Source organism: Aedes aegypti, chromosome 2 (assembly GCF_002204515.2).
Source record: "Aedes aegypti strain LVP_AGWG chromosome 2, AaegL5.0 Primary Assembly, whole genome shotgun sequence".
Taxonomy (NCBI): Eukaryota; Metazoa; Arthropoda; class Insecta; order Diptera; family Culicidae; genus Aedes; species Aedes aegypti.
In genome coordinates, this window is record NC_035108.1 from 197,368,862 (window position 1) to 197,387,241 (window position 18,380).

At 37.9% G+C, this 18,380-nt stretch overlaps 1 protein-coding gene across 5 annotated transcripts in view; it reads right to left on the bottom strand.

The window, feature by feature from the left end:
• The window catches only part of LOC5578851 (nuclear receptor coactivator 6), a 60,957-nt gene extending 47,252 nt beyond the window's left edge, over window positions 1–13,705 (bottom strand). For 3 of the 5 annotated variants that reach the window (XM_021843646.1, XM_021843648.1, XM_021843645.1), the window contains exons 1-2: window positions 12,630–13,705; window positions 4,685–5,327 (exon numbers count right to left, since the gene is read on the bottom strand). In XM_021843646.1, the coding sequence (XP_021699338.1) occupies window positions 4,685–5,327; window positions 12,630–12,647 (661 nt within the window). In that variant the 5' untranslated portion in view covers window positions 12,648–13,705. Of the gene's footprint in view, window positions 1–4,684; window positions 5,332–12,629 lie in introns of all 5 variants that reach the window. The other 2 variants (XM_021843649.1, XM_021843650.1) reach the window with 2 other exon arrangements.
• Between the last annotated feature and the right edge of the window lie 4,675 nt (window positions 13,706–18,380).

Here is an 18,380-nt window from a genome sequence, read left to right on the forward strand (position 1 = left end):
ATAACGTTACATGGATTCCTGAAAGAGAAGAAATTATAATTAAACCAACAGATACCTTGGTCTCGTTACGACGAACAATGGAGGAACTTGGTTCAATATGTAAAAAATATGGTGTCGGAGAACTATACATTCAAATAGACGATGATTGTGCGCACAAATTTTATGAAAATATTATGCAAAATGATTTAGCAAAAAGGGTACCCTCAATTTTAAAAATATCAAATAAAGTAAAAATCATCAATGACGACACTACGAAAAAGTTAATCCTGAACGATTATCACATATTGCCTACTGCAGGTCATGCAGGTATTAAACGAACAATTAACACCATTAGGCAAAAATATTATTGGAAAGGCATTAACCAAGATGTAGCAAAATTTATAAAATCTTGTGAGAAATGCCAAAAATATAAATCAATTAATGTTGCGAAACCACCGATGATAGTAACCACTACAGCTGAAAGTGCATTTCAAAAAATTTATTTAGATTTAGTGGGTCCACTTTTACCCTCTGATGGATATGAATATATATTGACAACGCAGTGCGAACTGACAAAGTTCATTACTGCAACACCAATTAAGAACAAGACAACGGAAGCTGTAGCTGAAGCTTTTATGAAAAGTATCATACTGAGGTATGGTGTGCCAGATAGAATTGCTTCAGACAGAGGAGCAGAATTCATGTCTGAATTGTTTACTAAAGTCGCACAACTTTTGAACATTGAAAAGCTGAACAGTACAGCATATTATCACCAATCAATTGGAGCATTAGAAAATACTCATAAAAGCCTTGGGAATTTTCTAAGGGTCCAATGTGACAACAAGCTCTTTTCATGGGCAAACTGGGTGCCGTATTATGAATTTGCATATAATAATACGGTACATTCTGCAACCAAATACACTCCGTTCTTCCTAGTTTTTGGGAGACCTTCAAAAATGCCTTCTAACTTGGTGGACAGCCGCCCTGAGCCTCTGTATAATTTTGAAGATTACTGTAAAAGAATAAAAGCAACATTACAGATCAGTCATAGCGAAGTTAGAGACAGACTTATTCAGGAAAAGACAAAAAGGATAGTAGGCATAAATACAAAATCAAAGGAAACAACTTACCGGAAAGGAGATTCTGTTCTCATTAAAAATGAGACAGGGAAAAAACTAGACCCGAGATATGATGGTCCGTACCACGTAGTGGAGGACATGGGTACAAATGTAAAAATCAGTAATAACAATAAAGAAGACATAGTACATAAGAGTAGGATTAAGCTTTTTATCGAATAGGAATACGCATTTTTAAACATTTTATTTGATAGGATTAAACATTTTAAACAAATTTTTGGATAGGATTGAACATTTATTCATTTTATATAAAAATATTAATTATTTTAAACATTTTTTTTATGGAAGAGGATTGACAATTTTATAGGACGTGTGGTGGATGCGTAACCTTGAGAAGGTCAAGTCCAAGATACGAGGTATCGAGGATTAGTGTGTATCATCACGTTACTGTAGGATTGTACCTTTAGAGTGAAGGAAAACATATTGTATCAGATAGATTTAAATTTTTAACTATAGATAAAAATTTAAATAAAATATGATAGGGCGTGTGGTGGATGCACCCCCTGTTTACGCCTATGTGCGGCATGAAGGAGGTCGTGGAATCGAACGATGAGTGTTATGCTTTGTAAGCATAAACATCCAGCGTTCGAGAACGATAACCTACCGTAATGCACACGCAGCGAAATGGGCTGTAGCATACCACCTCGGTAGAATGCTAGAGTTAAGTAAGAATGAAAAATAAATGAGAATGAAAGTAACCATAGACCGGACCAGTTCATTGGCTATCACTCACCCAGTCATTGGGACATAACATTGACACAGAAGTGTTTTGATAAATTGATAGGATGAAGCGAAATACCTATAAGGGACTTATGCTAGAAAAAAATGGCTTTAAAAAATCTCATGAAGTGCATTGAAATATAACAAATGTTTTATCCACTCACGAGTAGAAAATCAAAAGTTGTTTTCAAATTAAGCGATTGGCACATATCAACGACGTAGACGAGATGACTGTTTCGATGAAAAGTGTCAGTCGTGAAGAATGCTGACGTAGAAATCAACGTAGAAAGAAATGGCAGTACAATTAAGTGAGACGACAGCAGAAGAATTCGGGAGAATAAATTATTTCGGAATTTGGGACAAACTTCCTTCGAATGTCTGTGATGACGATCAAGTTTCGGACTTACAGACCGTGTATAAGATTGGAAATGTAATGAGTGATCCCAGTCAAGCTCCTCGAACACGGAAATGAACAACTTGATCTATTATTGTTTTTTTAAAGCTGGTTTGAAAGCCTCATATGGTTATAAGGGTGGTTTCATAGCCATATGCTGTTTCTAAAAGACATAGGCCATAGACAGAAGTGTGCTAATTACATTAGCAAAAAGAGCTGCGTTTCTGAATTCAGTGTACAAAATACTGTCCTGTTTAACAAACAGTTACCGCTATTCGTCATCAAACGTCAACATCCCACCGCAAAATCGCTTGTGTTTGGAGGGGATTTTAACCTTCAAATTGCCAAATAACCTCCAAATCATCACCTCCAAGTTAGTTCTAATACACTCCGTTTTATGAAATATGATGGCGCGTCGATCGTCGCAAGTTTATCGTTAAACAGTCAATGAGAAATTTTTAGTGGTGAACACCACAGAGTTTTTTCACAGAAAGTTAGATAGTTTTCTTAAAGACAGGATTTTCACAGTTATGCAACTAGGATTTCCACAGAAACTTAGGAAGGACAGAATCGTCTATGAACTGCGTAGAGTTCTCCATAAGAATCTTTTATAATAATGCTGACCATGGACAGAATCATGATTCACTATCCAAGGATTCTTATAAAATAGTGTTAAAAAATGGTAAAAGTAGTACTCAGTTGGATTTTAAAGAATCCTGTTCGAGTTCTGTCAGCATCCTAAGCATGATTATCATAGAATCTATAGATTCTTTTTCACAGAATTTGAAGCAAGCTTTCGAGAATTTTATAAACGTCGAGAAGCAATAAATCTATTACTGAAAAAATCCATTATTGATTTTTCTATTTTCGTTTTAACTAGCATGACTCGATTTACGAAAATGTAGTACCGTCAAACGGGGTGACTTGCAACACTTTTCAACTTCAATCAACCAAAACCATGATCTAAACGTCATCTAAAAATCTAAATTCCTCGCATAACTTTGAATGGCCGGCCCGCCCACAGAATGAGATGACAGAAGAATGAATCGAATTCTTTTGTCATATCAAAAGTCATCAAAAAGGTGAAATTTTTTAAATGTCCTTGTGCGGGGTGACTTGCAACACTCAATACTAATTTAGTTTTTGCCAACAAAATGTTGATATTTTTTATTAGTCACACTTGTTAAGTATTGTTATTCATGTATTTAAAGCATTCAAACCAGTATAAGAACATTTTGAATACTTTTTTGTAAGAAAATAATTGAGCTATTTTTGTATGGGAAAAAGAGGCGTTAAATCATCAAGGTTCAATATCATAACTGAACAATATTTTAAACGAGTGTTTGAAGTTGATTGATGAATTATTACTCTTTTAATTATAAAGTAGGCCTAACACAAAAGTTTTTAGCTTTTATAAAACTCTAAATTACTTAGAAATAAAGAGTTGCAAGTCACCCCGCATAGGTACATTTATATAAAAATGATTTTTATTTAAAAATTATTGCTACAATTTCGTGAAATAAAATTTGTCATATTATCACTTATTAGTTATAGAAACACCATGTAGAGTATTATTTTTGTAAATTATATCTATCTCATGTTTTCAGATCACGATTTGGAACCTCCATCAAGTATCAGTTTTCAAGACATTTAAAAGAAATATGTTTAATGTATAAACATATTCATAATAACAGCTTTAATCGTGGCAGTTACTTGAATTGTGAGTCACACGTATTGAAGCTCCGATTTAAAACAAATTTTCTTTTAAAATTTGGGTTTTATAGTGAAATTTAGTTGTAAATTACAATGTGTTGCAAGTCACCCCGCCGTTGCAAGTCACCCCGTTTGACGGTATTACTTGTGTACTAGTTTAGGCACCAAATATATTTTCACTTGAGGAAATACCAAAACAATGTTTATGATGGTTCACAATAGTGAATTATAGTGTTTTCTAATTGCAACAAGGAAAGAAACTGGCAAAATTTAATATGAAACAAATTAAAAATATAAACTTAATGCAGTATTCTTAAGGAAATGTAAACGGTTTTGACAGAATAAGCTTTTGTTTGCTTTATATTCAAACTTTTGAACTTTGTATAAAACATAAACGTAACGAAGAGAGAATGAGCAAAACGACAGTTATAAACGCTGTTGCATATTCTGCAAATTACTCAGAAAACATCTATACTACAAATAATACAACGGGAGTAATAAGTGACTGTGACGATAGAGTGAGTACAAAGAAAACTATTAAAACAACTAACTCTAAACAATGAAAACATTGAACAAAAACAAAACGAGAAATGAAAGCAAATTAATAGTAACAGAATATTTACTAAAAAAAACAGTTAACAAACAACATCAACAATGGAATACTAGTCAGTAACATGAGCAGAAAGATCCAAAAAACAAAAAAAAAAAGAAATTTCTGCTAAGCAGGAAAACGACCGCTTACCAGAACTGTTTGGCAGTGTGTAGGAGGAAGTACTAGTGGTAGTGGTGGCAATAATACCAGTGGTAGCAGCAATAGTGCTAGCTGCGACAGCTACCGGTGACCAAGAATGCTGCTGCTGATGCTGCTGTTGTTGTTGGTAGTGATGGTAATTGTAGTGGTGTGAGTTTCTACCCGGATTGGCTTGATGGTCTTGAGTGCGGATGTTAGCCGTTCGTTTCGATGCCGCCGGATGACGACCGAAACCTCCGGAACCATCGACGCTAGAGGCATTTGAGGAACTATACGGGAACTGTTGGGAATATGTGGAGTGATGACGGGGTTGATAATGGTATTCAGGTGCCACCGGATTTGGGAATGTGGCCACCGTTTGGGGATGATGATGGTGATGCTGGGAGGAAGGATATCTCCGGGACTCGTATGGGACAAATTCGTACACGCCGGATCCATCGGATGACGACATCACAGAAGAAGCGTTCGACTGTCTTCGTTTGGTGCGGTGCTGCTTGCGGCCAACAGTACCCTTATAGCCTCCAGCTCCACCGGCACCAGCCGAAGCCGGTGTGTACAGAGTTGAAGCCAGCGCGCTTTTCACACAATCATCAACGTCACTAAGATCGAGGAATTCGTAGCACTCTTGCGGCTTCTTACTTGATTTGAACGATCATGAGGTCGGTATTAGTTTGGGAACATCGGGATCAGGATTCGGGAGCGTTTCGGTTTCCGTTTTTATCGATTTAGGTGAGATAGTTTGATTGAGGATTGTTTCATGTTTCGAAATTACGTGAACGGAAGAAAAAGAAAGAGAATAAGGGAGAAATAGCCATTAAAATTTTTGCTTTTGTACATTTTGTTCGTTTAATTATAAAGTAGAAACAAGATAAGCTTTCAGTGCAACCATGGATTCGAAGTGCGTGTGTAATGAATACAATATGCGAACGGATAAACCAAGACTTCAAATCAATCTTACGTAACAGTTCAAAAGTAAACATGACCAAAGTGTAAACAAATTGAATTTTAATACCAATATTAAGCATTATCTTCAACACCCACTAACTATGCAACTAATGTCAACGAAACCGTAAGGTAAACTGTTCTAAACTCAGTTTTTATAACAAATAATAGTTCCTTTCGCTTATGATCAAATTAAATTACCTTTGCTTAAACCGGACAATAAAAGCAAAATTCCATTTTCTCCCTTAACTCTCAAACCCCTAACGTCTGACTTTTCATTAAAAATGAGCTTTAAAAAATCATAACTTGGCCAATTATTAATCAATTTTGGATCTTTTGGTCTCAAACAAACCGCATATTCCTCAAGATTTATTGTATTCCGGAAGAAATGGGATTGGCCACTTGGTTCCGGAGTTATTCCGGATTCAAATGGGGTATATTCGTTCCGGAAGTGATAATTCCCTTAGATTTTTCAAGATTAGCGGTAAGAAAATAATTCATTGTGTACTTTATATAAGTAAAAAGCTGCCAGAAGGTCGAATGACATTGGTTCTCATTGATTCTGGCCATTTCGGATACCCGGTCACCTGGCACCGGTTCCTGAATGTACCCAGAGAGGACATTTTCTGAAACTCAAAGAATACTACCGCGCAGACAGCTCAAAATTCATGATTTTTTATCCGGAACATCATAGATGTAATGCCAAAGACCAATATGAGGTTCTGGTCACATCCGGATACCCCGGAATCGGTTCCGGGAGGGCCTCAGTAGGACACTTTCGTAATCCTACTCATTCGTATCGTGCGACGGCTCAAAATTCGTGATTTTTTATCCCGAAACATCATAGATATAATGCCAAAGACCAATATAAGGTTATGGCCACAGCCGGATACCCCGGTATCGGTTCCGACAGGGCCTCAGTGGCACACTTTTGTAAATCTTCTCCTTCATATCGTGCGACGGCTCAAAATTCATGATTTTTATGCTGCACATCATAGCTATTATGCCATGGATCAATATAATATTCTGGTAACATGTGATTACTCCAGAATTGTGCTGATAAGACTCATATGCACTCTGTGTAATCTTCGTTGAATCCATTGAGAAAGCTTTGGATTCATATCGATAAGTCCATGAGACATTTCTGGCTAACCGTTTTTGTCAACATAAAAAAAACACGATAAAAACCGTGTTTTTATTTTATTTCTTTTATCGCGGATTTAAATGTTGTTTTAGCGATTCGATTATCGAGTCCGACCTTTATTTGAATCAACAGACATATTAAGATTAGTTTGTTTTTCATTACACAATGCAACTAAATTATCTATTGGTACTACAGATCGGACTCGAGTATCGATTGTTTTTCACTTCGGATAATCGAATCCTCCGGATAATCGAATCACTAAAAAAAGTTGAAATCTGCGAATAAAGATTTCAAATATTTTTCATCCGTTATTATATTTATATGATGCAGTGGCGTAGCAAGATATTATTTCTAGGAACATTTGGGGTCTTGAGAAGAAAAAACATTTTTTGACCAACGTACACAAAAAAAACTTTTTCAAGCCCCCTTTTCTTACCTACGTCCAAAACTGCTGAACCATTCATATTGTATAGTGCAATACTAAATTATCTCAAATTTATGCACAAATACTGAAAAACAAGAATATCAAATATCGTACTCAGGATAATCGAGTCTAAAATTCCGGATAATCGAATCCCGGATAACCGAGTCCGACTTGTACTGAAATTCATATACAAAAAAAAATACATCATGGGTAAGTCCCCGATCTTGGTTATCTTAATGTTTCTTTGTGTCTGTTTTTTTTTCAAAATAGTTGAATTTAATCCGTGTTTATAAATACAAAAGTATGATTAAAAACAACTGTTTGATTTTGACACGGTTCGATATTGGCAACATGATTTTTTTCAGGAATTCTGACAAAATCAAACGGCACTATACCTTATCAAAATATATAGAGTACCTTTCATAAATGTTGTTGAAAAAATTAAATAGAAAATTCTAAGACATGTTCGCTACAAATTCTTTTGACTATTTCATCCTATATATCCTTTATGACATGTCGTTTTTTGGAATTCGTTCGCTATGCTAAATACATTCTTATACAATGTATTGTTAACCTTGATGCAATTGACTAGAGAAATGTATAATTTTATTTTTAGAATATCAGTTAATCTTGTGGCAGAAGTGCTCCAAATTTAAATAATAAAGAAATTTGAAAATGTCTTTGAAAGTCATATGATGAAATTCTTTATCATTTGTTAAGCTTTGATGCTGGTTCATAAAATACATCATTTTATTAATTTGTATTCGCCCTTTAAATGAAGCCATTTTTACACCTTGTGCTAACGACAGTATTGAAATTAGTTGCCAAGCTCTTCCGTTAGCTCCTCCCAACCAAATTCACCTAGCATTAATTTCTCCAGACTATCAAGTTCCTTCCAACACTGTTGACCAGTTCCTTAGATGAGTCAGTATTCGCATCACGCTGAATTTGTTCAACGCGTATTGACCTTCAAATCTATATTAGATTTTCGTCCATGCTAACTCTTCCTCCATACTACAGCTCAGCCTGGCTATATCTCCACGAAGAGGTTCTGCTTCCGCGTCCAGGCTCTGTGTCTTAGTCCAGATTCTGTTTCCTTCGAACCAGCCTCAGCATTTCGCTAAGATTTCAAGTATCTAGTCAGAACCTTTATATTGATTTATGGAGTGATGCTGTTGGATAAACAATTCGGGGTATCCGGATGTAACCAGAACCTCATATTGGTCCACGGCAATATAGCTATGATGTTCATGATGACAATTCATAGATTTTGAGCCTTCGCACGATATGAGTGGGTACGATTACGAAAGTGTCCTACTGAGGCCCTCCCGGAACCGATTCGGGCGTATCCGGATGTGGCCAGAACCTCATATTGGTCTTTGGCATTATATCAATGATGTTCCAGATAAAAAATGTTCTGGATAAAAAATCATGAATTTTAAGCCGTCGCACGATATGAGTGAGTAGGACTACGAAAGTGTCCTACTGAGGCCCTGCCGGAACCGATTCCGGGATATCCGGATGTGGCCAGAACCTTATGTTGGTCTTTGGCATTATATCTATGACGTTCCGAATAAAAAATCAGGAATTTTGAGCCGTCGCACGGTATGAGTGAGTAGGATTACGAAAGTGTCCCACTGAGGCCCCACCCGAACCGATTCCGGGGTATCCGGATGTGGCCAGAACCTCATATTGGTCTTTGGCATTACATCTATGATGTTCCGGATAAAAAATCAGAAATTTTGAGCCGTCGCACGGTAGTATTCTTTGAGTTTCAGAAAATGTCCTCTCTGGGTACATTCAGGAACCGGTGCCAGGTGACCTGGTATCCGAAATGGCCAGAATCAATGAGTACCAATGTCATTCGACCTTCTGTCAGCTTTTTACTTATATAAAGTACACAATAAATTATTTTTTTACCGCCAATCTTGAAAAATCTAAGGGAATTATCACTTCCGGAACGAATATACCCCATTTGAATCCGGAATAACTCCGGAACCAAGTGGCCAATCCCATTTCTTCCGGAACACAATAAATCTTGAGGAATATGCGGTTTGTTTGAGACCAAAAGATCCAAAATTGATTAATAATTGGCCAAGTTATGATTTTTTAAAGTTCATTTTTAATGAAAAGTCAGACGTTGGGGGTTTGAGAGTTAACTTCATAGTCAAGTGACTCAAGGCTGACTCACTTAATAGTCAAGTAATGTATGTTAGATTCGCTTAATATCCAAGTGATTCGTGTCGGATTCATTGCGTATTTAAGGTGAAGATGAATCGAAGCCAAACTTCAAATTTTCAAGAGCACGGATCTGGAAAACCAAACATCCGTTTGAGCGGAAAACTCAATCGATTGGTCACTAGCTGGTGGTAACTAATCGATTAGGTTTTCAGCTTGAACAGGTGTTTGATTCTCCAGATCCTGCTGTTGAAAATTTGAGGTTTGGCTTCGATTCATCTTCACCTTAAGTGCATCAGGTATGATTCACTTTAAAAATCTGAATTACTACATATTCACGTGTTTCAGGCCTTAATTACTTCAAGTTCAAGTAAATCAGTTCTGATTCATTTCTAGTTTAAGTAATTTATTTTTGTTCAACTACATTTTCCAGTAATTCCTTCAAACAGTTTAGGACTGATTCAATATTCATTTTCTAATGAATCAAGTCTGATTCATTCAATGTCCAAATAATTTGAGACTGATTCACTTCATTTTCAAGAGATTCTCGATTGGTCTACTTTTTTTTTACCGAATTATGTTATATTCACCTCATATTTAAAAAAAAGATTCATGTCTGATTTACTTCATATTCCAGTGATTCAGTCCTGATTTACTTCATTTCCTAGTGATTCTGGTTTAAATCACCGGATATTCAAGACTCCAATTTTCTATTCCATCTGGATCAGAAGATACTGCTTAAAATGCTCAATTATACATACCCACCAGTGCCACCCTAGCGGCAAAATTGCGAACCAAAATGTTTGCTTTAAGAATGTCCTTTCTGAACAACTTTACCGAAGACTGGAACCTTCTATCTGATGTAGGGTAGGTATACCGCTGTCAACTACGAACAAAGCTCGCCTAACAATCATCTCTCACGCGGGCCGGCCCAAACAGCACAGGTCGAAAACGCGGGTCAAGCCAAGTAGCAAACGCTGATGCTTTTCAATACGCAACCATCGAAATGTCTAGCAGCGTTGTGAGCCACAATAACACACTCACAAAACATGAACGATAGACGTACCACGTTGTGTATACCTCCCTGATCTAATGTTGATCACAAGATAGAACTAGCTTGACATATTTGCAGTGGCGATTCCCTAACCTCAAATCTACCTGTTCCACGATTACAAATTCTGGATTTTCAGCAACAAATTAGCATCTAACAAATAGAGCTTTGTTAGAAAGGAAGAATACAACCATTTACTTTGTGTTCTATAAACTATATTTGCCGAATTATCCATTTTTAGATTCGTAGAACAGGTAAAAAGTGAGGTTACGAGTCGCCTCTGCATATTTGACATGCTCACTAGCGCCACCTAAGACCGGTTGTCCTCTACGGGCATGAGACGTGGACAATGCTCGAAGAGGACCTGCAAGCGCTAGGAGTTTTTGAACGACGTGTGCTTAGCACGATCTTCGGCGGAGTATGTGAGAACGGCGTATGGAGGAGAAGAATGAACCACGAGCTTGCGCAACTCTACGGTGAACCCAGTATCACGAAAGTCGCCAAAGCTGGAAGGGTACGATGGGCGGGACACGTTGTGAGAATGCCGGACAAGAATCCCGCAAAAATGGTGTCCAACTCAAATCCGGCCGGTACAAGACGAAGGGGAGCGCAACGAGCTAGGTGGTTTGACCAAGTGGAGAAGGATCTTGGAAGTGTGGGGCGATCGAGGAATTGGAGGTTAGCAGCCATGGACCGAGTTAGTTGGCGTAACATTGTGGCGCAGGTCATGTCTTGAAGGACGTAGAGCCAGCAAAAGTAAGTAAAGTAAAGTACTAGCGCCACCTAGCGGCAAAATTGCGAACCAAACTGTTTGTCTTACGAATGTCCTTGAGCGGATCAACCGCAGACAACTATAGCAATTTAAATTTCCCTTTTTTTAAGTGATGCAAAACTTTTTGGGGGGTGATTCAATATTCAATTGAGTGATGCAATACTTTTTTAGTAAGTCCGTATTTATGACGGGTAGTGTATGACTTTTTAACCGTTACAATTGCGCTATGATAGAAAAGTACGGCTGTTCTAAATTTAGTTTAAATGAATTAATTTTACTTTTACGCTCAACAGTGTTCCTCCTAAAAACTGGTCGAGATTTTATTAAAGTTGATTCGTTAATATTCCAATAGGAAACACCTCTTACGAAGAAACTATTGCAGTGTTTCGCGGTACAATGCCTTTTTATAACAAACTTGTTAGATCTTCCACTACGAAATTGATTGTTGGTGAACAAATAGGGCTTATGGATTAGTTTGAAAATAAGTTTTCATATCTAACACATGCATTGAGAGAAATGTGACAGTTCCGTGTTTGCATTTGTTTACATCGGTGGAGGGCCAGTGCATACACGGGGCTGTCATTTTCATCAAGATCAGCTGTCAATGTTTTTCAAGATCAGCTGATTTGAAACGTCTCGTGAAAAGGTCTATGGAGGAAATGTGTATAACCATAAAATCGCATGTCAAGAAGTGCGAAAAGATAAGGCTTTTGAAAAAAGCTTTAGTTTAGTTTCCAATGGTAAGAAACAGGTTTTAATCTGTAAAGGTTTCAACTATCGTATATTTTACTACACTGCTATAGTATGAATGCATCCCAATTTAATAACTGGATGAGACATTGAAACTACAAAGGTATCTCTGGAGTAAACACTAGTAAAATAGTTCCTGAAGCTTTCCTTCGAAGAATTTGAGAAGAATGTGTGTAATAGTTGCGTAAGAGTTACATTCTATAAAGACCCTAGAATTTTGCAACAGAATTTTCCATTTTGGTAAAAATAAGAGACTTGCAATAAAATAGTGGCTGATTTGCTGTTGAAAAGAAAAGTAATCGCCTATCTCGATGCGTGGCAAATTTATTGCCAGAAATGCTAAAAAACATGTTTTCTTTGATCACAGTACACATTTGGAAAGAAATGTCATTTCAAGGTATCTTGGGACTTTCTTCTTGAGTGAAACAGCATACTTAGCTCTAATAAGAATCCTGTCTTGCTATAGATATTGTGCTTAAAATTGTTTATTTACAAAACAATATGTAAAAGTAACTGTTCGAATGATCTGTCCCCCCATAAAATGTCGTCTTTGCAAAGTTGAATCACCTTTTTGCATTTGCTTCGCGAAACGATTACGCAAATCAAAAGTTATGAGGCAAACGATAGCATAAGGAAGAAATCGTAAGAAATCAGCCAAACACTGTTTTTACTCACCGACTTAGAATTATCCATGACACGCTGGACACAAAACGGGCAACATGGTCCTGGCTGCCTTTGGGTTCCGTAGACGTTTCGACGGAGGCCACTTTCTCACGGTAGTGCCCTTAAGTGAAGTTACTTAAATACGTGCGTATGTGTGTGTACTTCCACACGGGTGACACACTCTTCTCAGACTGCCGTAATCGGAACGAAAAAAAAAAATAAGAGTAACTAAAAAGAAAAATCTTCAGTATGTTCAGTCCGTCTGCGACATAATTAGTGCCACTCTGGCCAACACTTCTGCCTGCTCTCGGGACGATTCATTCGGCCAGGTAGATCTGCTTATAAAATCCCTTTCTCGTCTATGATCTGTCGATTTTTCTCTGCCAAAGTATGGCAACTTTCTGCCTAGTTTCCGTCCGTTTCTCGGATTGTTATGTGGAGAGCTCTGCCAGAGGCTCCCCTTGATCGAAGGAAAAAGAACTTTCTTTGGTACACGTCAGAAACGCAGGGAAAAGATGAAACCATCCACAATTTTCCTTTTTTCTATATTCTTCCTCTGTTTTCCACTGACACGGCCTTGGAGAGGCAAAACTGCGACGACGAAATATAGGCAGGAAAAGAGCCTCTCGATATACTGCTGACGATTGCCGGAAAACTTCCCTCTGCGGCACTACCCTGATAGAAAAATGCACACACGCACTCCTCTATATAGCCCTCTCTATCACTCCTTCGCGCTTCGGGCACTAATAATAGCTGGCACTTTTTTCGCTTCTTCCGAACTCTTCTTTCTTATACCACACAGGCAGGAAGCAAAACTTTTCGCTTCAAATTTCAAAGGTAATCTTCCCGAGGGCTTCTTCTGAGGCCCCTCTTTCAACACTATTCAATCTTCGCTAATTCACACCGCTCCAATGAGTTTATTTCAATTGTATCTGGATCTAACGGATCCACCGCCAACCGTGTTTGGCAATTTTCTTCCCAAAAGCAGAACTTTTTCGGGGAAAATCCACAAAATTTTCGATCAGAATCGAGCCGACGACGATTTTTCGTCGTACGCGAACGTCAAAACCGGACCGGATATGGTTAGAGCTGGGGGCATCGACTCGAACGAATCGACAAAGCATAAAATATCGACTGCGCCGGCGGTTCGTCGATCGGATCGATGTCAAATGTATCGAAAACAGGATTGGGCGTGGTAACAAGATGCACTCCTGTAAAATTCAAACCTGTCTGATGCATAAGCACCACCATGGTCAACGATTATTCTTCAATTTCATTCACATTTCTTTATGGGTTTATTCACAAAGGGGCTCATTCGCAAATTTCATAACGCTTTAGGGGGTGGGTGGGTGTCTGAACGTTGTTACGGCTCATACAAAAATTGTAGAGTATCTATACAAAAAGCGTCACCAGGGGGTGGGTGGGGGTCCAAAAAGGTCAATTTAAGCGTTATGAAATATATGAACAAGCCCAAAGGATTCATTCACATATTTCATAACGCTGAAAATGGCCTTTTTCGATACCAACCCAGCCCCTCGTAACGCTCTTCGTATGAATATTCTATAATTTTTGTATGAGCCGTAACATCATGAGGACACCCACCCACCCAACGAGAATATATACCGACCCAGGTAACCGATAAGCACTGTTATAAGCAGTATATGCCATCTACCGGTTTTCCAGTGCCTATTAGCTTCATCAAACATTTTCAAATGCTTATAGGCCCTGTGACCCACAGGCACTCATATTAGTCGTATATGAGCTTTATTTTAGTGCTAGTAAGCCCTGTGCCAATAAGCCGTATACAACGGCTGTCAATGCTGTTGAACGACCTAGTGTCATGACGTTTGTCAACCAAAACAAAACTTAATCGGTGACTACGAACTTAAAAGAGATGAAACAAAAAACAGTTCTCTGCCAATGTATCAGGATATTTAATGTCTCGAAATTCAACCAGAATGAACGACGATGTATTGATATAAGCAGCACTTCTAATAGGGTCCTAAAGCCCTGTCCCAATTGGGTCCTAAAATTTTTAATGAAATCTTGTTTTTATTTAATAACACGAAAAAGCGTGTTACTGTAACTACTTTAGCAATTTTTCCCGCTCAAATAATGGCTATATCATGTTTAAACTTTAATTTAAAAATTTGGTCCATTAATGAACCTTGACACTTTTGATCATGTTTGACGTTCGCTTAGTCGACAAAAACACCACAGGGGTTTTAGATCGACCACTGGGGTTGTTCCTTTCTGACATTTTGTAAGGGACACGGAAAACAAACTACACCCAAAATTTGAGTTTAAGCCAAAGGATGTGACAAAATCTAAAAAAATGTTTTCTGGGCTTAAACCAACGGAAAACATTAGAAAATTAGAGTAAACATGTGTTTTTGGCCTAAACTTAAGCGTTTGGCACAAAAATTGGGACAGGGCTTTAGGACCCTATTTTTGTGCCAAACGCTTAAGTTTAGGCCAAAAGCACATGTTTACTCAAATTTTCTAATGTTTTCCGTTGGTTTAAGCCCAGAAAACATTTTTTTAGATTTTGTCACATCCTTTGGCTTAAACTCAAATTTTGGGTGTAGTTTGTTTTCCGTGTCCCTTACAAAATGTCAGAAAGGAACAACCCCAGTGGTCGATCTAAAACCCCTGTGGTGTTTTTGTCGACTAAGCGAACGTCAAACATGATCAAAAGTGTCAAGGTTCATTAATGGACCAAATTTTTAAATTAAAGTTTAAACATGATATAGCCATTATTTGAGCGGGAAAAATTGCTAAAGTAGTTACAGTAACACGCTTTTTCGTGTTATTAAATAAAAACAAGATTTCATTAAAAATTTTAGGACCCAATTAGCAACCTCTGATGCTGGAGATTTTTAATTATACATGAAAATATATACTAAATTGATTATGTAAAATTGGAAGAGGGGTAGGGACAAACTGCAGTCTATTCGCGATTAATTTTTCTGTAAATTTGGTTTCGCTACACTGCTTTGTGGTAAAAAATAATCCTAGATAAATTTCATCAGGATCTCGCCGGCATTGTTGGCGCTCATGATGCAGCAGGATAAAAATTATGCCACTGCAAACTGGTCTTCTTTAAATATGATGTTAAGCATACAAATATACTTGTGCAGCGATGGAGCAGATGGAAAGCAAGCCGGGAATCTTCAATACAAACTTCAACAACTGCAGTATGAGCCTGGATCACGCAGCAAAAAACAACATCTCCAAAGGAAGCATAAGATGTTAGAAAATGGAAGATAAACAAAAATCTTTTTTTTCTTTTTTTTTCCCACGTGCTATAAAAATTTTACATATCCCTTTTCAGAGACTCGGTGCGAATAGGCTGTTTATCAGCCAAATAATTCGCCGAAAGTGGCTTTTTAACAGCCCTCAATAAAGATATAGTTCCTGTTAGCCCTGTTGGCAATGCCTTTTATTCGACTATAGAACCGTTTTGGTGCCAGCTTTTACTGCTTATTGGTTACTTGGGGAGGTTTGGAAAAGACATTTAGTGTGCGTGACATCCGTGTATGGTGCAAAATGTTTCACAACTACAAGCGAGTGAGCTCCCATAAGAAGCCGTGCAAATTAGTGACGTAGTTATTTTTGTTTACGTTTTTTCTGTTTACTAATACATATCCATTGCTTCTACTTCTACACCATAATATATATATTCTCATTGCCACCCACCCCCTTCAGCAATTAGGAAATTTGTGATTGAGCCCAAATTTCATAGCGCCAAAAATTGGTCATTATTGACAATAGAGGTAATAAACTATAGAGGAAGAATGTCGCTGGCGTCGCTGCTGGAACATCTTTTGCTGGCGGAGATAGGCGGGGCTATAAATGTCAACGCGAAAAAGTATGCAGTTTGACACTTATGTACCCGACATATTCCTGAGCGAGAACAAAGGGAACAGCAACGACATTCGTCCTCTATAGTTTTCTATCTCTATTTTATTGACACCCACCCACCCCTAGACAACGCATTTTGTATGAATATTTTTCTAATTTTGTATGATTTGTAACATTTCAGCGTTATGAAATATATGAATGTACCCTATGTCGAACTTTATGCGTGGTATGCACCTGAAACGTAAAGCCACAGACAAACAGACGTAACACTTAGAACAAATTTCGTTAGAATCCATCGCCCAGTTTACACCCTCATCATCTGGTGACCATATTGCATGAAATACTGTTTCGTGCAACAAGACCTACAGATGGCGGTAGTGTGAAACGTCAAACACGAAGAAAAACGATGCGCGCGCCTCTGGTTGTGAGGTTTGGTACATGACGAATTTGAAATGGTCGTTAAATGAGTGGTCGATGGAAATTTCGTCAGTGTTACGTCTGTTTGTCTGTGGTAAAGCCTTCAAGTAAAATTTCTCCTTTATACCAATGTAATTTTGACAGCTGATTCAGTATGGGCGAAATGTCACTTTTACTTGCGGAATAATTGAGCGTCACATTTTCCGTATACGGAAAAGTGACAGCTCCATTTGATATGCGCAGCAGACGATACCGACGTTATTATGCTTCTCGAGAATTTTTAGCATTTCGATCGCTTTCTCTTTGCTTCTTGTGTTACGCGCCAGGGTCTAGTACTAGTTTTCTGAAAACCGCAGACCCTCGAAAAAGTTGCGCGCCGATCGCTCATGCGCCGAGTTGTGATCAATCAAAACGATTTAAAACGCTTGCTACTTGAAAACAAGAAGGTACGAACATTTTTATTCCATATGTTTTTTTATCGATTAAACAATTATGCTCGCAGTCCAGTTTAGGACTGAAGCCCTAAAAGTGATTCACTTCCTCGGCGGGATATTTTGACATTTCTTTATTTACTTTTTGGCTGGCGCACAACTCGGCGCATGGGCCAGCGGCGCGCAACTTGTTGGACAGTCTGCGGATTAAAGTAAAGATTCACAATATGAAATCACCTCTACTTCTCAGCAGCGTACAGCTCAAGTAATTTCGGTATATAGTGGAATCATTCCTTGACCGTTTCTTGTCGTATCCTTTTGCACAGTACTAAGGGCAAAGGGGACGACACATCCAGATATTTTAGATTACTAGGATGTCTTTGAACAATCTTTGCGATGACCATTCATCTTTCTGCATCATATTACCTTGTTTCATCTGTGGCATCTTATAAAACATCTTTATCCATCCTCATAAATCTAGCTCATCTTTCTTCATCTTACATGAGCGTTTTAACGGATTGGCTCAGTTGTCGTCGATCAGAAACAAAGCAACACGGAGCTGCATCATCAATGGAATCTTCCCGAGCATCATGACAAATTCGAATTCTGGAACACCACGTATATATTCTCCTGAGTTTGCTAAGGGCTCATTCATTTATTTCATAACGCTGAAATTGGCCTTTAATTTGGAGATAACTTGGAAACTGAAATGCAATGGGGGCATATCCCACGAAAATTAAAACGAAACTGATGAGTGTCGTTCCCCTTGCCTTTAGCCAATAGTGGTTTCTGCACTCCTATACATATATATTACATGCCACCAACACTATTTGAAAAGTGCTGGTGGAAAATATAAACAAAGATCAGCTGTTCCCAGCAAAATCAAAAGGCAGTATCTTCAATCAGCAAATTTGCGCACGTGTTCGCGACACCGCTCGGCGAGAGCTCAATGTCCCCATTAGGCTCTTTTTAAATATTACACTAGAAATAATGAGTAATAGGTTTCTGAAGGGCTTACAATTTCGCCTCCCAGTTTGTACACAAACATGTC